This window comes from Lissotriton vulgaris, chromosome 4_1, assembly GCF_964263255.1.
Source record: "Lissotriton vulgaris chromosome 4_1, aLisVul1.2, whole genome shotgun sequence".
In the NCBI taxonomy this organism is placed as follows: Eukaryota; Metazoa; Chordata; class Amphibia; order Caudata; family Salamandridae; genus Lissotriton; species Lissotriton vulgaris.
Genome location: NC_141691.1, coordinates 1,049,201,656 through 1,049,222,774, shown reverse-complemented (window position 1 = coordinate 1,049,222,774; position 21,119 = coordinate 1,049,201,656). Strand labels below are relative to the sequence as shown.

At 47.4% G+C, this 21,119-nt stretch overlaps 1 protein-coding gene across 1 annotated transcript in view; it reads right to left on the bottom strand.

The window, feature by feature from the left end:
- TENT4A (terminal nucleotidyltransferase 4A) overlaps positions 1–21,119 on the bottom strand; it is a 694,370-nt gene that overhangs the window by 538,793 nt on the left and 134,458 nt on the right. Inside the window, exon 3 of the mRNA XM_086965283.1 lies at positions 7,626–7,672. Coding sequence (XP_086821409.1) covers positions 7,626–7,672 — 47 coding nt within the window. The remainder of the gene's footprint in view (positions 1–7,625; positions 7,673–21,119) is intronic.

Sequence of the window (21,119 nt, the reverse complement as noted above, 5' to 3'; positions counted from 1 at the left end):
TCAGGCAAGGAAAGAGAGCAAAGACAGGGCACTGCAAAAAATGCAAAGATTACTGGCAGTGTCGCCTGGAGTGGAATGTACACAAATTTCTTTAGAAAATATTATGAGTGTCAACCCACTCTTGGGTGTCGACGTTTCGATCCCTAAAAGCTCTATTGGATGCATGGGATCATCATCAGGACTTATCTAAGTAGCAAAACATGCCTGAATGAGCAAAGCCATGTGGTTTGAGCATCCACGTAAGATTCAGTGGAGTTCAATGATTATGTTGAAAAGCTTCAACGTCCGTCTGTAGGTGGCCACACTTTTAGATTGCGTGCTGGCGTCGGAATCTGCAGTATAGAGGCACCAGACAACCGCCTCTCCCAGGGGTGCTCGGTCAATGCCGGATGAGGCTGTATCCGGCATTGACCGAGCACCCCTGGGAGAGGCGGTTGTCTAACTATGACTAACGCCCGGTATCCACATTGCTGAAGCCCAGGGCGAGGCAAGCCACAAACTGTGTCTTCAACGAAAACGGAATACTGACGCAAAAGTATAGTACCACTGGTGCCTCTATACTGCAGATTCCGACGCCAGCACGCAATCTAAAAGTGTGGCCACCTACAGACGGACGTTGAAGCTTTTCAACATAATCATTGAACTCCACTGAATCTTACGTGGATGCTCAAACCACATGGCTTTGCTCATTCAGGCATGTTTTGCTACTTAGATAAGTCCTGATGATGATCCCATGCATCCAATAGAGCTTTTAGGGATCGAAACGTCGACACCCAAGAGTGGGTTGACACTCATAATATTTTCTAAAGAAATTTGTGTACATTCCACTCCAGGCGACACTGCCAGTAATCTTTGCATTTTTTGCAGTGCCCTGTCTTTGCTCTCTTTCCTTGCCTGATAATCACCCTCTTTCTCACCCTATATCTATTTCTCCCTTCTTTGTCAGTACGGCACAGGCTTGTGTCTTAAAAATTGTATTGTATATTTGACATTGTTTGTTGGTAATAAACTCCTGCCCCGGCTGGGTCAGGACAACCTGATTTGTATAGCTTCCATTGAGTTTCTATACTACATCTTGTATATGTTGAATAAGCTAGGTTCCATTGTTTTCCATAACAAAGTTATACCCATGGTTCTTAGCTATCCGTTGGGTTCCCCTTGTCTTTATAAAACGCAAATCCAATATCGGCCGCCAATCCCCTGTCTTCTTGATTATAAGGAAAAAACGGGAATAGAATCCCCTTACCCTTTGAGATTTGGGAACCACTTCAACGGCACCCTTCTTTATCATAAGATAAACTTGATGGAAAAGTTACTTGATGTGGGCTGGTGGTGGGCCCGATGGTGGAGTGGGAGGAGGGAGTTTGATGAACTCTAGAGCATGGCCCTTCTCTACAATGTCCAAAACCCAATGGTCCGAAGTGATGGAGGACCATTGGGAAAAGAACAGGGAGATTCGGCCTCCAACTCTTGGGGGAAAAGGCAAGTCATTGTCTTTTGGGAGCAGATCCCCTGTAAGAAGATTTCCCCCTGTAGGATTTTGGAGACTGCTGTTGGTTGCTTGAGTAGTGTTGGTTGCAGGAGCGATATTGATTGCTTCCTCCTCGAAAAGTAGAAGAGGTGCTGCGTCCGCGTGCACCACGAAAAGGCTGTTTCCGAAATTGTAAGGTCCATAAAGAACGAGCAGTGTCAGTGTCTTTCTTGATGGATTGTAATGCCTCCTCAACATGTGCTCCAAAAAGCGACTCGCCGTCATACAGCATATCCAGGATCTTCGCCAGCACCTCTTATCGAAAGGATATGGAACGCAACCAACCCTGCCTGCGTAGAACAGCCGCTCCAGCGAGCTGCCGGAAACCAGTACAGGCAATATCAACAGCACAGTCTATAATCTCCTCTGATGTTCTCTCTCCTTCTTGGAGAAGTTTTAAGGCTTCCGCCTTGGAAGCGTCCGGAACCAGGGCTAGAAAAGCAGACATGTCTGACCATATCTGGCGGTCGTAGCGCCCCAAAATGGTTAAAGCATTAGCCGCTCTTACTGTTGTTGAGGCCAATGTAGAAAACTTGCGACCTATAACGTCAAAGCAATGACCTTCTCTATCCGGTGGAGCAGTAACGGGAGACGCAGGGTTACGAGAACAACGCTGAGCAGCCTGGGCAGCCACCAAATCTGGCTTCGGCTGCACAATTAGACATGCTGGAGATCATACGGGCGCCTTATATTTCTTTTCCAGACGGGGCATCGGCGCCGGTAGGGAATTTGGCGTCTGCATTAACTTCACCCCTTCACTACAAATAAAATCTATAATGGGAACCGTATGGACTTGCTTGAATGGTTGATTTTGGAAATCATAGAGGAAGCAATCCTCTTTCCTCTGGACTCGTGGTAACTTGAAGCGTTGAGCCGCCCTATTCATCAGCTGATGAAAACTAGCAATGTCCACCGGAGGAGAATCTCCTTGAGTAAACTGAGGGGGGGAGCGGTGTCTGAATTTGGTATTCATCCCAATCCGCCATATCATCGTCATCATCACGAACCTCACCATCTTCGTGGTCTGGTGGAATCTCATATTAGTCATCGGCATACACTGTATTGTGCTTTCGGATGGACGTCTGCACTTGAGGAGCAGGAGTTGGCAGAGTTGACAGAAGTCGAAACAGGAACTACAACAGGCGCAAGAGTAAAGGTACGGTCGACATCTGTGGAGATGGCGGAAAACGCCTATTATAGTCGTCCAACATATGCTGGAGATTGGAGCTGAGCGACAAAGGCAAAGTCGCAGTAGGAACTTGAATAGGTGTTTCCTCCTGTTGGAAATATTGGTCCTCATTATCCTCACCATAATCCTGGCACTTGATGACTAAGTGCGATGGACTGCGTGCCGCCCTAAAGGACTCGTGTACATCTTCTTCAGAGTCCTGCTCCGAACCCGTATCAAACAAGGGCGAGGGAGGCGGAGGATCACTGGTGATGAAAAGCTGGTCAACAGGCACCCTGCGACGCTGGTGAAGTGGGTAGACAGTGGCAGACCCAGTGGACGACAGTGGCAGCAAAGGCAGAGGCAAAAGTAGAAGATGTCGTCGACGGAGCCGACAACGACAATGACATAGGCGTCGACGGAACCGAACTTGAGGAATCAGTCGTCGACAAAGCCGCCGTCGACTGAGCTTTCGTCGAAGGGGTCGACGACGAAAACGACTTCTTGAGAATTCTCGGCGACGAAGATTTGGTCGTCGAAGGTAGAGTTTTCTTAGTCGACGACGAAGCAATGGGTATGGTAGATGACAGTCTTTAAACTGAGGGATACCTTCGTCGACAATGACGTCAATGAGACAGCCGTCGACGATCCTGCAGCAGACGTCGTCGTCAAAGTCGCTGTGCCGGAGACGGCAGATTTAGTCGTCGGGACGAACGTAGACGCTCCCGTCGACGAAGAAACATTTTTTTTCACAGAAACATGTAGTGAAGATGCAGCAGACGCCAGAGAGCCAGGTCTCGTGGGAATGGAAGTAGTAGGAGGAGGTGAAGACACCGCAGGAGCCATAGAAAGAGACATTTTCTTCTTTTTAATGAATGGAGAGGGCAAGTCCTGCACACTACTACGTTTAGATGCTGCTTGAGAAGTACCAGACATTAGACTTTCGGTATCAGAAAGTATATTATCCTTGTCCTTAAGTCTCTGAAGCCACAGGAGGAGACGGCCTTGCCGGTCCTCAAGGGTTTTTGTAGAAAAAGTTCAACAGAATTTACATTTACCCACCGCATGGTCAGGGTAAAGACAGTAAATACACTTACTGTGTGGATCTTCAGAGTAAAGGCGTAGCTTTCCACAAGAAGAGCAAGACTTCTTACTTGTAGACCTGCTGAAATCACAAGAAAAACCTGAAGAAAAGTTGAACTGAGCAGAGCTCAGGGAGACTCCCTTCACACGACGTGCAGTAGAAAATCTGAGGTACTGAGCTCCGAGGAGAAGGTTCTGGAGGACTGCTGGCGCCCGATTGGCTACAGTTTGGACCAGCATAATGACAGGAAAAGGCAGCAAGTGTTTTTTCTCTCTCCATGTATTCCTATGTAGGAATTATGTCTGTGCATTTACTGCCTTTTTTCTAATGTATATTTCATGTGTTATGTTTTTACATATACATATTATGAGTATGTTACTGCTATTTTATTTACCGTGGGACTCCCACTCAGACGAGGGGGAGTATTCAAGCATGTGAATCTATGAAAGACACCTTAATACTGGAGAAACAGGGCTTACAATGCCAATCGGATCACCTGAAGCGCCAACAATTTGAAGTGGAGCCCCAACTCAGCCGGAGAACTGTGCCACCACCTTCTTTCCCCCCTCCTACCTACCTTCTCCCCCCCCTCTTCCCTCCCCCCCCCCCCCCCGATTTCCACATCTCCTAGATGGCCGCCCAAATCCCAGGAGTGACATCTGTCACTACTGTGAGATCTGGTTGGGGAAGGGAAAGGAGTCTGCCTCTAACCCAATCTCAGCTCATCAACTACCACTGCAGGTCTTTCGCAGTTTCCTTTGAGATGTGAACCATGATTCCCCTGATACTGTGTCCACTAGAACTTCAGGTCTCACTGCAGAGCCTGCATATGCAATCTGGCGTGTTTTACAGCCAGGATGCAGGAAGCCATGAGGCCCAGTAGCCTGTCAGTCTCATCGAAATCCAGGATAGAGCATAAAACATCGGTATCATAACCTAACATCCTGGACTTGCTGCTTGGGTAGACAGGCCCGAAAAAGCACTGTGTCCAGAACAGCTCCTATGAAAGGGAGTAGATGAGGTGTCAGGTGCAAGTTTGGCACATGTATAGAGAATCCCAGTGAATGCAGGAGGTCAGCCATAGATTGAAGGTGGGAGACGTCAGTTTGGTTCGCGGACGCCCTCAAAAGCAATTAGGCGGAAGACTAAAAACCCTAGCCTGTGCAGATGAGCTACCATCACCTTAGTGAAAACCCAAGGGGCACTTGTAAGGCCAAAGGGGTAGCACAGTAAACTTGGTGCTCGTGATCTATCTTGAATTACAGGTAACGTCTGTGGCCCGGAAGGCTAGGGGTGTGAAAATACACATCCTGCAAGTACAACGCTACCAGTCAGTGTCCTCGGTCTAGAGCTGACAAGACCAGAGTCTTTCTTGTGAAATCTGAATACTCTTTAGCCCCCTCTGGCCAAGAGAGATGGAAGTTCCTCTTGGAGAAAAGTTAGATCTTACACCAGACGTTTTTGAAGTCGCAGAATAGGAGGAGGAAAAGAAAGGAAAGGCATAATAGTCCTCCTGAATGTTCTGCAAGTCCCACTTGTTCTAATGTTATGACCTCATCTTTCAACTGGAGGGATTCTTCCTCCAACTGGAGAAGCATGGTATTGCAGACTCAAACTAGTGCTGGGTGGTAGACTACTTACTTACATTCTGAGGTAATGAGCCACACCCTCTTGTAACTTGGGAAGTCTGAGTAGGACGGTGCTTGGGATACAGTTGGTGTGGCTGAAAATACCTTCTATTGCCACAAAAGACTCAAACTAGACTAGCTACAGAGGGGTCAAAGAGCGCCAAGGGCATGGCCGTAGCATGAGAGTCCTTGAAGAGCTTTAAGGAAGAGTCTGCCTTCTCTCCAAAGAGACCGGAACCGTCAAAGGGCATGCCCATGAGATTAGCCTGGACGTGGCCCTAGAAGTCATATGTTCTTAACTAGACGTGGCGCCATAAGGCCACTGTCTACGAAACCACACAGCTCGTGAGTCTTCTTCCAAAGGGAGTTGGTGAAACTGTCCATTAAGCATGCAGTATTCACCATCAGCAATGCCAGGCTGGTGGAAGTAAACGTCTTCCCAAATGTGTCTAGCTTCTTGGATTCCCGATCCAGGGGAGCTTAAGGGAACACACCCTGGGATGTAGACGCCTGCAACACCAGGCTTATAGGGGTGTGGTGTTGGCTGAGGAACCTTTGGTTTACCGGAGCCGGGCGATGGCGGCATGCAATAGTCCTGTTCACAGTAGTCCCTATGCTAGGCTTTGACCATATGCTTAGGAGGACATCAGTTTGTGCTTCATTAAAGTTCAATACAGGTTCAGAGGTGAAAGTCCCAGAACAAAGAAGATAGTCCTGACCTGCACTGAGGGCACCTCCAGTCCAAAGACCTCTACGGACCTCCTTACTACCATGGCATAAAAAGCCCCCTGCTCCATAGTGAGTCAGCTCATGGAGCATGCCAGTATCTGGAGATGTATCCAGTCCACTGGCTTCCAAGTTCCTCATATCAGCACATCTGTTCAACAGCTACATCCCGGTGTTCTAAAGGGTCAACAGACCCTAACCAGATCTCTCCCATGCCAGAAAAGTCCTCAAAACGACCAGGCGACAACACAGAACCTCTGGGTTCTATTGGAGTCTGCATCATTTACATCAATCTGATTTAGTAGATAGGACTAAGGTTGTGGTTGGAAACGCTGTGGTGCCAATGGCATAGACTTTAAATCAGACACCAGTGTAGGTCCTTTAACACAACCATCGTAGTCACAGATCAGATCCATGAGGCCCCACCGGCACCAAGCCTGGAGCAGACAGCATTGAATCTGATGGTATCCCTTATGACCTCACTGGGCCCATAGGCTCACCAGAGGGGTCGGCCGAATCAAATATGCGGCGCATGGACTCAACATTTTTGTTTGAGTGGGGGTTACTCCAGCTCCCAGAAAGGGAAGAGCTAGTCGACCCTGGCTCCACATAAACGTGCCTAGAGCATCAGTGCTCCTTACCTCGTTTTTGAATAGACAACAGTTAAGGCAAAGTTAAAGTGTTCAGGGTTCTTTCCAGAGAGTACCAAAGACATTGAGTGGGAGGAAGAGTACTTGGGGCTCCGGCAGCTGATCCACGACAATTGCTTCGATCGGGACCAGGATCTCCGCAGAGTCTTGCTAGCCGATATTGACTGCCGGGCTGCAAGGAGCTTTATAGCTCACTTCCAGAGGCCTTTGAAGCCATGGTCCAAAAATACGAGAAAGACTGAGTAGTGGTCACGCTCAAGACACTGGAGACAGTTAAGGTGGGGGTCAGTTACCAACATGGCGCCGTTAGGCACCACATGGTTTAAACCCTGTCTTTCTAGAAGATATCCCTCGACACAGAAACGATTTTAGTTGACCAAGTCGAAAAAGCCTGGCAGATGGGTAGTTCTTCTCCTGATCTGCACTTAACTGGAGCGGGGAGAAAAGAACGGAGGTCTGTGTGCCTGTGTGGTGCCTATATAGGGGACAGTGACATCATAACCAACACAAACATAGTAGACATCACACTGAGCCGAATGGAGCCACCAAACTACGCACACAAGGGGTACTGCTCAAGCAAATGTTTTGGGATCCAGCCTGACGCCTGGGAAATTTAAAGGTAAGGAATCTGCAACTAGAAGTCTCAGATATAAGCGGTTAAGGTAGCCGTAAGGTCCGAAATTTTATATTTAATAAGCTCAACCTGAATGCGATGGAAAAAAGTAAACATTAAGGGAAGTTTAATGAACAGCAAGTGAGAAAAACAATGCATACTCAGTGAAACAGTGAGACCAATTAAATGCTGAGTAAACGTATGAATAAGATCAACTTGCATTACCTTGTTGGCAAATAAAGTCCCGTACTGAAGCTGCCAAATATTTCAACCTGAAAGTAGACAAGCAACATGTTAAACAAACAAAATTAAAAGTTCCGGATGTTAAATTTTCGAGGAGGATATTACGGTTAACTCTTTCCGCAATACATCCAGCTTGTCAACCACTTCCAAGTACGACGTGGCAATATATGTCCTAGATTTTCACTATCCACAATACAGCTACAACACAAAATATGGGTGACCTTTGCTGTTTTTTTTCAAGACAAAAGCATTACACAACCAGTTATAGTAGCGTATTTGATTTGATGTCTAGCAAAAGGTCCATCGTTACGGTTTTATCCTTATGCATCAAACTTATAGATTCCCAAAGAGTGGCTACTTAAAAACTCTCCCATGCAACGTACATGCAAAAGAAACTATAAGAGAGCACATTATTCAACCTAGTAATTGCAATAGCAGAAACCTAGAGCTTTCCTGCCGTTCACATACAATAACCTCTCTCAAACAGCAAGGCCGGACAATGCGACATAGTACAGATCGGTCAGTCACAGGATTCAGGTCGAACACAAGTTTCCTTCCATTCACTACTACCAACCAGAAAAGGAAAGATTGACTAAACAGAACGAGCGAATAGGTATCTGTAACGTTATACAGTAGCAAACCTGTAGTTAAATCGGGGCAAGAAGTCCCTTTCCATATAAAAGATTGGCCAAAAAAAACCAAAAAAAACAGCAGCTCTACTTTAGCATGTGTAAAGATTGGAAATGTTGAAAGAAGGATTTCCTTCCCTTTAAAAGCAATGTAAGTGCAGTTCTAGGTTTCATTCGTTAAACCTTAAATGTAATATTCCATACTTAATCTGAAATTAAAGTACATTTTATCTTCTAAAGGGTTAGGAGTAGTAGTGCATCCCCCCCTTACGAATTTGCCCTGGCCTGTCTATTTGTAAGTTTACTTTCCATAGATGTGTCCTCTTGCGTGTATCTCTTTCCCTTGAACACCTCCCTCACAACTTTCACCATTTAATTATATTCTGCTGCCCTATTCTCAATTTGAGAGTCTATACATCAAGTTCCAAATAATCTACAGCTAAAGGTGCTTACCTATTAGTGCTGTGCGCAGGTGTGGCTCATTAATGTAGATCGAGATGTTTGAATCTTTCCTCCCTAGGGTCTCAATAGATAAGGCAGGGAGCCTTCTTTTGCATCGGTACATATTTGTGCAGCGACTTCAAATTATAAAATGTTTTCAAACACAATGTTTGATCATTTGGCCGGACTGGAGGATATAAGAAACAGACGTAAAAGCAACATGGTGTTGGGGGAAGTAAACGCAACAGAAGGATAAAAGCACCACACGGAAGAAAAGCAGCACTGGGTGCATCTCTGGTGGATTGAGCCTTCAGTAGTCCTGGGACCTGCTTCTTGGAAAGTGCATAGATTGTCTTAATGCGGAGTACTAACCACCAATCCATTTCTGTGCCACCTTACCTTCGTTTCTCCCGGAGAATCCTACAAAGACCTGTTCATCCAACCTGATCCTTTGTGCGATCTATTAAGAAGCTTAAGCTCTTTTGGGGTCCAATCGATATCAATTCTTCTGAGGGCTTAGGTGCAGCAAAGAATAAGAGGGACGATGGCCCAGTGGAATGAAAAAAAAAACCACGATTTTCGGCAAAAATGCCACTATGATCCTCAACACAAACTTGTCAGGAAAAAAGGTGGTATAAGGTGGCACCATCTTTAGAGCCTGGATATCGCTCATGTGACTAGCTGAAACAATCTCACTGACTAAAAAAGATCGGAGTCACATGTTAGGCGACATAAAACTCTGCTTCACGGATTGCCCCCTTCAGGTGCATGAGGGTACAAGTTTCACTTGTCTTGCAGTTGTGCCCTGAGCATAAACACCTTAAGCAGACCATGTGTGCCTGTCACCTACATCTGCTTAAGATACTCACAGTATTGATTGAACCATCGGTCCCCTGCATACTGGAAAAGAACTTTGAAAAAAATCGTCAACTGGCATGGCAGAGCTCCGAAATCATGTACTAACAAACAGAAGAAAAAGACTTTGCGCAGTGGTGGTGCTTATGCGCGGCTCTGCTCCATCAGTGCCAATGCTTAGCACCTGCCCACCTAAAGGTATGCATGAGCACTACTGTCATAGTTACCTGAGCACTACTGTCACAGTTACCAGATTCAGTTTAGTGCCCGAGGAATATTCTGCAACCGAGAAAACATCGGTTAGAAGAACCCATTGCAATGAATAATAAGTATTTTTTTCAGAAATTCCATTTTTTTAATTAAGAGGAGATCTAGTCTTTCATTTTGTAATAGGGATTGATTTGTCTTGGTTATTAAAAGTATAAAAATAATCATAAAAATACATGTTTAACATTTCAATATTTCACTTATTTATCGGCGAGATGGTGAAAGGATTTCTGTAGCACAAGGTCAGAACTTCTGAAATCTAAAAATGTGGAACGAAATTGCATGATTATAGTACAGGGTTTCTGGGAGCTATTTCGTGCTCTTTAGAGAAGTGACTGTAGGGGCAGAGGACAGACATTCACAAGTGCCCCCATCGGAATAGTATGAGCACATTAAAAGACAGGCTTTGCCTTTACCATCGTTTGTGTTCGTACAAACAGAACATCTAAACATTCATTCTTTGGTTTCATCCTAATGTTATTGATCTGTAAACAGATACTCATACCTACGTTGGTACACAGCGTTCTAAAAATTTGCAAGTGAAGCCTACCCTTTACCATATAGATGTAATACAGAATAATACTAGGAAGCAGGTTTACTACCACAAATGGTCTGCTTTCAGGTAAATACGAAATACTCGCTTGGGTCGACAATGTGGACTGCACAGTACATCTCACTCATGACCAACCCAAGGAAGGGGTGTATACCTAAACAAAATGTATAAATGTGAAATCAACGTGATTCACGATTTTTTTTATGTTACTATCAATATCACGTTTAGATTAAACAGCCCTTGTGGGATAGAAAAAAAATCTTCCGAACAATTTGTTAAACACAGTAGGTCCGTCTAAACAAATAAACAGAGGTTCTCAGTGGTCCAGTCTCTGCCGATGGGGACAAACAGTAAGGGTTGATCCACCAACTGCAATCAAGCAGATACAGCCAAAAGGTAACCTTTAACGGTGCCCAGGTCAAGTCAGAGACAGGAGTTGGGTCTCGGGAGCACAGATGTCAAGGGCTGGGGGCCATTTAATAAAGCTTTTGCTCAGGGTCTTGCGGGCCCCGGAGACATCGCTCAAATACCATCGGAGAACAATCTTTGATGGATCGGGGTATCCCTGGCAATCGCACCTAGCAATCGCAGCTAGCAACTGTAACCTGCACTTTGAAGATTAGGACAGATCGCCTGCATATATTCTCAGCCTGGAAAAAAGTTGTGAACAGGCAGGTGTTATTAACTCCTTTCAACAGGACATCGAGCCTCTTCGTATCGACGCATCTTACATCCCGGGGAAGGCACAGACATATTTTCAACATGCACTTTAAACCTAGGCTAGAAGGCAAATTCTCTAGATAGACTCATCACTTTGCCACTTTAAGATTTTAATACTGCCTGAACCCATCAAGAACAGGCAATTTAATGCAGGCTATGCAATAATCGTAAAGAATGAAAACAAGTTCCTTACCTGTAACTACAGTGTTGACTTAGACCTTTTAGCAGGGGCATTCCTGAACTTTTTGCCTTCCTCCTGTATTTTGTCTGACCGGTTTTGGTTGGTTTTAGGAATGGGCACTTTATCACTGCTGATCAGTGCTAATTTACATATGCTCTCCCTATTGTACATTATTGTATGGATCAGTGATTCCGTAATTGGCTGGTTTGGTTTACCCTTAGGACCCTACTACAGTGCACCAGGGGTGCCCAGGGCTGTTAAATCCAAAAGCTGCTTGTGGGCTTGCAGCACTGGTTGTGCCACCCAGAGAAGCAGCCTGTAAAAGTGTCTAAGGTCTGCCATCGCAGAGCGTGTGCAGTCTTGTGCTTCCATGCTGACTGGGCACGTGCACCCACATGCCAGTCCCTAAACCTTACCTTTTATTCATATCAGACACCCCTGTGGAAGGCCCAAGGGTAGCGTAGATTGTAAGTATAAGGTAGGACAAGCCCTGATGTGAGTGGCATGTTCGAATAGTGAAATACAGCCACTTTTGTTTTTCCCTATTAAAAGGCTACCTATTCCCCATAAGCCAGAATGGGCAGTTTGATTATTACATCTTATAATCCTAACTGACTCAGGGCACTAGGTAGAAATTTGAGTCTAGTATGCCTGAACTCAGAATGATAAATTACATCTTTTAGTGAAGTTGGTTTTAACATGGTGTTTAAAAACACCACTTTTAGAAAGTAGGTATTTTCTTGCCCAACTATCCAAGCTTGCCTCTGCCAGGTTGTGTATTCCTTGTCTGGCGTTTTAGTAACAGGGGCTGGGGGATTCCAGGAGAAAGAGTGAGTCAGCCCAGTACTGAATAGCGAGATCTGCATCTAGATGGGAGGGAGGAGTTGCACCTGGGACCTGAATAGAGCTGTGCCTTCCCTCCAAAATGCTGGCTCCACCTCCTGAAGTGCGTCTGAATTCTCTGCCCAGCACTGTGAAAGGAAAGAAGGAGTCATGTCAACAGAGTGCTCCAGGACTGACCAGAACTGGTTTGGACTGGGAACAGGCCTCTCTGCCTTCAGAGAGCAAAGAGAAACTGTGTAGAAAAGAGGGGACCCAAACCCCAGAGAAGTAGATCACTTTTGGGACAAAAAAACCTTTGCTGAGGAGTGGAACTAGAGAGACTGAGGAGAGACTATCCCTAAGCTGAAGCGCTGCTTGGGGGAATGGCCTGCAGTGGTTGCCTGTCTGCCAAAGAAAGGAGAGGAACTTTGTGTGTACTTTCATCAACTTGTGTAAGGATCTCCAAGCGCTTGAGAACAGAGCTGGCCTCGTGCTGAAGTCTCAGGGACAACGGACTTCACCCACCAGCTCCCCCAGAGTTCTTTTGAAATGTCTGCAGTTGTGCTGGACTTTGAGGACTTGCGTGTCGCAAGGAGCTGGAAGCGCGACTCAAGATCAAGAAGCGTGTCGCAGAACTGCTGCTGCACAACACGAAGCTCCTCGCATCACCGGAGAAGAGGATAGACTTAGTAGCAGAAGCTGCCACATAACCGGGAAGCGTGTTGCAGCAGGAGAAGAGTATTGACGTCGCATCAGATGCTGCCACATCTCTGAGAAGAGTGTTGCAGGGCCTGTCGCGGCTCACATCTTTGTGAAAGCAACTTGCATCGCCAGGGGAGAGGATTGACATCGCAGCAGACGCCACATCACCGGGAAGCGTGTCGCATCAAGAAGAAAGCACCATCTTTGTTTCTTTTCACAAGATATTCAGCGCATCAGCATCTTTCTTGCAACACTTTTGTTGCCCTGCGAGTTGAATCTTAAGGTACATTGACCCAAAGTGTCGCATTTTAAGATCTAAAGAGAAATAAGCTATTTCTACCATTTTAAGTACAGTATTGTGTATTTTTGTCGTGTGTTAAACCTATATAAAAAATACTTATTTTTAATATACAACTGTGTGGTGTCCATTAAAGTGTTGTCACTGGGTTACTGTATGTGTTCACAAATGCTTCATACACTGCCTCGGAGATTAGCCTGTCTGCTCGTGCCAAGCTACCATGGGGGTGAGCAGGGGTTATTTTAGAAGTGTACTCCCTTAGCCCGAGTAGACACCAGGGTCCCTATTTGTCACAGGTGCCTACTTATGCCAACTAGAGACCCTCAAATATAACAGTTATCCAGTATCAGTGTTTTTCATAGATTCACATGTCTGAATCGTTTCCCGTCGCCGAGGCAGGAGTCCCACGATAAAATACTAAGTAGTGCCATAAACAAACATTAGGCTAAAAAGAAAAAAGCCTGAGGCCTACATCTTAGTAGCCTATCTACAGCCTTATAGTAAAAAGAACCAAAAGTCCGCTCCAACCAATCAGCTACCTCTAAAACACTCAGCAGAGGCAGCTCTCCTTAGATTTTCCTAGCACAAGTGGAAAGTAAGTATCCTAAAATCACTGAGAACTGACTAAGGGGAGGAGGGTGGGTGCAAGTGAATCTATGAAAGACACCACATACTGGATAAGAAAACAAGTTACTTCCCTGTAACTTTGATTCCCCAGTATTGGTAACTTTCATAAATGCCCATGCTTTGTATCATTCCCAGTCGTCGGAATGGGAGCCTCGGTAAGAACAAAAGTTACTTACCTGCAAACTGTGGTTCTCCAGTATTGGTGTCTTTCATAGATTCCCATGCTTGAATAAGAGTAGAAAGCAGTAAATCACATAAGTCATAAAGGTGATATACCAAAGCAAGTAAGGTAAATGTTAGACCTGTCTGGCCTTTTGCGTAGCCCCACCTATTAATTATTTATTTTGTCCCCTTTTTGCCCCTCATACCCTTTTTATCTTTTTGTGTCCAATAGATTTTTATGGTTTTGGCCTGGGGGGGGGGGGGAATAGATGCTCTTTTGCCCTCCTAGTCTTTTACCTCAGGCCTAGGTGCCCTTTTCTGACTGGAATTCACTTAGATCTACAAAATGGTGGTTTTCAACTGTCACAACTGCCATCCCCTGAGGGAAATCCCATAGGATAGCATTGAGGCCTTCTAGAATCTTCTGGATCCTGCTGGACCCTGGGTGGCCAGCCTATAAATAGGGCAGGGGCAAGGTAGCCATTTTGTAGTAGAAAGTGACCAGAGGGAGAGCGTGGTGGACAGGGACAGGAGGGAGGCGACCTTGTGAGGAGGACAGCGCATCTTCAGGAATAGTCGGACATGTGGGCCGGCTAACTTCCCAAACTGACGCTGCCCCTTGTGAATTGACCAAACCCTGACCTGAGTGTGCCAACACTAAATCCCGGAGGAGCTCTTGCCTCGGCCTTCCCTGAGTCTTGTGAGGGGAGAACTAGAATCCAAGGACTGACCAGCACTGTAAAGTCATCACCGGGCGGTCGCTGTGGTATAGAAAGCATATACCCCACATAGAACTGTCTGAGGAGAGAGCCCCCTTTTATTGGCGGAGATTGCGCAGTGTGCGCAGGCACAGAACTTACCAGTGGATGACGTGAGGAGTCAGCTGACCTCACTTCAGTGAGTTAGTGCCCCCTTCGCGACGAGTCAGCATTAGTCTGTGGAGAAGAGGAAGATGCGGCTGGGCGGAAGCCGCCTGCGAGGAGGTGGAGTCCCGCAGTGACGTCGAGAGCGAAAGGCGGAGAGACGCTGAACGAAGCCAAGCGGAGTCCAGGACCTCGCCCAGGTAGTCCCCGTCATCATCCGGATAGGTGGAGGAGACACCGGCGGAATCCCTGGACGTGAGGCAACGTGAGCAAGGGAAAGCGGCCCCCGTGATCCTTACAAGGGCCTGCCCATCTCCGGCGGGAAAGCGAGTGACCGGAGCAACGGAGAACCGCAAGCCGAGCCAGTCCCTTCGTAAGAAGTAAGCTGGGAACTTGTGGGGAAGGGGAGGTGGCGCAGCGCCAGACCGGGGACCTGTGAACTGCCGGAGCCCAAAGTTCTGCTAAAAGACTTTCCGGCTTGGAACTCCGACTGTTAGAAAGCGGGGCTTCTATATAAAATAGCGGCGCAGTGACCTGGGTGCATTCGGAAACATCCTTTTCCCCCTCTCCTCTTCCTGTGAGTGAATTGTAAGCATTACACTTAAGCCACGGAGGTTTCCACTCTGTGCCAGGCTACCCTATGTAACCTGGGTACCCCTAGGTCCAACAGTAAACTTATCAGTCAATACGCAATAAATACCAAAATATTAGAAAAAAACCTTTATGACTGGAGGCGGGTAGCAACAGAGGCTCACCTTCATTGGAAAAGATTCCGCTGCACCGCTTGACCTACTGCCGCTTCCGCGGCGTCTGTTGATTGCATGCAGTAGTGTTTTGTAAAAGTATGGCTGCTCAACCCAGTAGCAGCTCTGCATATCTGCCTGAGGGGTACCCCCGCAAAAAGGGCAGCAGAAGTAGACACCGCTCTAGTTGAGTGAGCACCAACTGGAGCAGGAAGGGGCTTCCCAGCCCGTTGGTGGCAAAAGGATATGGTAGAGGAAAACCACCTGGTTATGGTTTGTTTGGTAACAGGTTGTCCTTTGCAAATTGGGCCATACGCCACAAACAATTGATCTGACTTTCTGACAGTTGCAGTTCGCTGAATGTATTTGAGACAACGTTTCACATCCAATGAGTGCAATGACCGCTCAGCTGGAGTTTGCGGAGCAGGAAAGAAAGTCTTCAGGATTACAGGTTCGTCGAGATGAAAGTCAATGGGAACATTCGGGATGAATTTAGGATTAGTCCGCAATGTCACAGCCTCATTGGAGAATTGTAGAAAAGGAGGCTGTATGGTAAATGCCTGGATGTCACTGACACGCCTCGAGGATGTCAAGGCGAGCAAGAGAGCAACTTTCCATGTGAGAAATTTTAGACTTGCAGAGTGGATAGGCTCAAATGGAGGTAGAAGCAGTTCAGACAAGACCAAATTTAAGCGCCAAGCAGGTGGAGGGCGACGGATAGGTGGAAACATCCTAAAAAAGCCCTTGTAAAATTGCTTAATGATTCTCGAGGAACATAGAGATGTAGAACAATCATGACGGAAGCGAGAAATCGCTGCCAGAAACACTAAGAGTTGAGTGTGAAAGTCCTGATCTCACCAGGGATAAAAAGAAAGGCAAGATCTGTTCAGGTTTTGCAGTCATGGGGTCCAACTCTTTCGTGCGGCACCAGACACAAACGCTTCCACTTTAATTGATCGGTTTTAATGGTGGATGGAGCGCGAGCGTGCGCTAACACCTCTCTGAAGTCCTTGTCGATATTCAGACGTGCAAATTCATTGTATTCAGGGTCCAGGCATGGAGTTGGAGGTATGCCGGATCCGGGTGACAGATTTGTCCCTGCTTCACCGTGAGGAGGTGAGGTGGAGGATGAAGCGGTATCGGGTCGGACTGTGAAAATAGGAGCAAGTCCGTGAACCATGGACGCCTCGGCCATTTGGGTGCAAACAGGATGATGTGGCAAGGTTGAAACCTCATCCTGTGTAACAGGCGAGGAATTAGAGGAAGTGGAGGGAAAGCGTAGATGAAGTCAATCGACCAATTGATCGAAAATGCATTTCCGCTCGACTCTCTGTGGGGATGCAGACTTGCAAAGCGTTGGCATTTCCTGTTGGTAGCAGTCGCGAAAAGATCGATCTGCGGTTGGCCCCACTGCCGGAAGATGAAATCGACGGTTGGTTGGTTCGAGTTCCCACTCGTGATTGTCTGACGACGCCCGGCTGAGTGAGTCCGCCAGAACATTGGCCACACCCGGCACATGGATGGCTGTGAGATGAACTTGATGTTGATGCGCCCAATCCCATATTTCTTGTGCCAGTTGTGAAAGTAGGAGAGACCTCGTGCCGCCCTGCTTGTTGAGGTAGTGCATGCTGGTGGTGTTGTCTGTCCTCACTGTAGGAGAGTAGGGTCTGCAATCCTATGATCACCCAGTTTTTTTGCTTTTGTTTGACTGGTTTACGACTTTCTCTGGCTGTGGGCCTGCTAATCAGACCCACAGCCTAGCTGTTCTCTCACTAAATTGACATGTGTACCTTAGGTGCATTATCCAATTGGTACTGGGCCACCTTATCAGACCCTGTAACTCAGGGCATAGGTGTACCCAGGGCCTAAAGCATGTATTATGCCACCCCTGGATGGCCATCTAAATCTGACACAACTGGCTGTACGACAGCTGGGGCAAGGTGGTGTAATCACCCTTTGCTTTAGATATAGTATACCTATATCTAACCCTAAAACTGGACACACAGATTCCTATCAGTCACTCCTATGGCAGGCCTTGACAATCCTGAAGGCAGAGTGCTTGGAATCGTGTGAGATGGTGCTCTGGCATGAGCTGAGCCCGTTTGCAGCTTGCGGAACCAAGTCCTAATAGCTGTTCCATGATAACGCATACCATATACCCTTAATTATAATCCTCGTGGTTAAATGCTATCTTTGGTATTGCTTTATCAAAACATGTAGAGTAAGGTGTCATACGAATTGGAATACTAACCCCTCGCCAATTCTGGCGACGGGGTTAGTATTCCACCCTTCTAGAGGGACACAACATGTATGTAACTGAACCCCGGTTAAAGTTAACTCAAGCCTCAGCATCACAAAATGGATGCTGCCACCACAGACACGAGTCTGACCCCCTGCAGCTGGGAGTCCTCCCAGCGAGGGGAGCTTGGACAAAGGGTTTCCTGTCAGGGGCGGTGCTAGCACCATCCCAGACAGGGTTTTGTGTATCCTGGGTAGGCAGGGCTTTACAGGAAGGTGACTGCAAGTGGCACCCCGGTGCTCACTACGCATCTGCCGGCTAGAACCAGTTCCAGGGGCACACCAGCCCCTGGCCTGGGGAAAGTCCGGCATGGGAGAGGGGTGTTACCACCCCCCTTCCTGGTCCCACCCCTAGGGCAGGACCTAGTCACGTACCCACCCCTTTCTTTAGGATAAAGGCAGGAGCGGGGACCCTTCCAAATTAGATCATCTTTGAATCAAGAAACTACTTTCCACGAAAGGAACTCTCGACTCTTCTCAAGATTTCTCCCTTGTGACTAAGGAGTAGTCACCCTGCATCCGCAGGCACCATCTAAGAACTCTGCGGTTTGCTGCACGTCCTTCCTCCGGAATCCGACTGACCAGCTCGACGAGACCCGGCTTCCCTGGCACCTCTGACCTCTACCTACCTCTACAGCTAAGCTGAGAACTGTAGGTGCGACGAGATCGAGGGACCGGCCATCATCAGAACTGCACGACTTCTTTCCAGCACAACCGCCGAGGGATCCTCTGGTGAGTGCTTAGGGGTCCGGGAAGCCCCAACCCTGAGCAGCTCCAGCACCGAAGTCCAGCCTCCCAGCATCCACGAGATCTGCGTAGGGCCCTTCTGCTTTTTGCTGCTCACCGCGTTGTCTGGCTACTAGCCCGCTGGCTTGTGGCCTTCCAGACGACGCCCGACGACATCACCACTGCTGGTCTGGTTGCTCCAGACTGGCCCTTGCTCCCTTCCAAAAGAGGAGCACCCCGGACCCTCCTGGTCCACTCCAGACGCCATTTTAGGTCCACCGCGTGGGCTTGAATTTGCCAAGACTTGTTGCCCCAATCCTGGGTCCAGCGACGTCGACAGCATCAACCATCGTGGGACAGCTCGCACCTCCATCCTGGTCGCAGACAACGCCTCCTGGTCCGTGAGACTGCAGAGCCCAGCGTCGCCCACTCACCTGGTCGAGGTGACTTCGCCCAGTGCCATCCTGGTGCCCACACAATCCCTGGCTAGTGATTAAGAACTTGGTCCCCTCTGCTTTCATTTCAGGTGTCATCCATCTTCGATCCAGGCTTGGATCCATCGAACAATCTTCACTGGTCGCCTGCCAGCAACTTCTTTCTTCAGGCTCCTGGTTCGTCAACGAGGATTTCCGACGTCTTTTCAGACCTATGCAGCTGCAGCCCCTGGGCTAGGTAACTTCGGCATTTCGGTGCCCCAGCATAGCCTCACTATCCAAGGGTCCAGATCCACTGTCGTTTTCGATCTACCTTATCGGGTTCGCCCGAGAACACTAACTTTGCCTTTACTAGCTCCCATAGACTTTGTCCCGCATCCCGAATGAGAGTGCACACTCTGCACCCGAGTCCCCTAGGCCTCCTACTAGTAATCTGAAGGTTCAGTAACGTAGTCCTAGCGATTCCAAAGCCTACTAGTTCAGTACTTACCTGCTAGTAATTTCGCATTCCACTTTTAGAGTATATGGTTTTTCGTGCCCCTCGGGCATTTGTGTAAATTGTGCAACTTAAAGTATTTTCGTAAGAGTTTTGTTGTGTGCTTAGTACCCTGTCCTCATAAAGAGTACAGGGCTGTTGTGATCTAAATAAATACACTGTTTATTTTCATAACACTTGTGTGGTGTCCTTTCACTTGGTGTTCAAGGGGTATATGTGATGGTATAACAGCTGGCTTAACACGCCCTCTAGAGTTTAGCCCGAAGACTGCTCGTATCCACGCTACTAGGATAGCTGGTCTATAAGGTTGACTTACAACCAATCACCATAAGGGTTGTTTAGACTGATACATAGTGATCACTAGAATAGTGAACACTGAATATCAGGCCAACTTCTCTCACTCACCAGCAGTGTGCCTCTGCACTAACCTCTGGAAGGACTTTAGGGCCAAGAAAATCGCCAAGAGCTCCAGGCGATTGATATGCCAAGTACGTTGGGTCGCCGTCCACTTTCCTTTTACAGACATGCCGTCGAGATGTGCTCCCCATCCCTCAAAAGACGCGTCTGTTGTAAGCGTCAGTCGGAGGTTCGACTTGGAATGAACGGCCCGTAGATCTGTTTGGAGGGTGAGCCCACCACTCCAGCGCTTTCTGGATGCGAGGTGTTAGAAGGACTTTGTCCTCGAATGACCCCGACAACTGTTTCCACTGTTTGTCTAATTCCTCCTGTAGAGCCCTCATGTGCAATGTGCAAATGGGGATAAGTTGGATGCACGAGGAAGCCATGCCAAGGAATGATTTGAACATTCGAACAGAAACGTACTGTTTTGACTGCAGGAATTGCACCATCTTTACCATGCGGTCCTGTCTTTCTTGGAAAACAAACACTTCCCCACCGAGACTCTAGTGAGGCTCCGAGAAAATCTCCCCTTTGCGACGGATGAAAGTGTGACTTCTGGCAATTGATTGAAAGCCCCAAGGTTTGGAAAAGGGAGACGCAGACCTGAGTGTGCTGCTCCGTCAGTTGAAAAGTCTTGGCCTTGATGAGGCAGTCGTCCAGGTGTGGATAAAATTGGACGCCTTGCAGACGCAGGAAGGCAGCTACCGGGGCCAAGATCTTCGTAAAGACCCTCGGCGCTGATCGAAGGCCGAATGGTAGGACTTTGAATTGGAAGTGCAGCTGTCCAACTGTGAAGCGTAGATACTTCCTGTGTCTGGGGTGAATTGGCACATGGAAATATGAGTCTTGGAGGTTGATGGTTAAAAAGAATTCTCCTGGATTGAGATAATTCAGAATTTGAAGCAGAGTAAATATCTTAAAAGTTTTCGAAATTATACATTTGTTCAGGGCCCGTAAATCCAAAAGTGGACGCCATACCCCCGACTTTTTCTTGACTAAGAAGAATCAGGAATAAAACCCCTTGCCGCGTTGACCTTAAGGCACTACCTCGATGGCTCCTTTAATGATCATTAATTTTACCTGGGCCAAAAGTTCTTTGAGATGGGGAGAGGATGGCCCCGAAGGTGGACGAGTGGGAGGGAATTTTGTAAACTCCAGGTTATGTCCTTTGGAGATAACGTGTAGGACCCATTGGTCGGAGGTGATTTCGGACCATTTGCAAAAGTACTTTGAGATGCGACCTCCAAGATTTACAGTCGG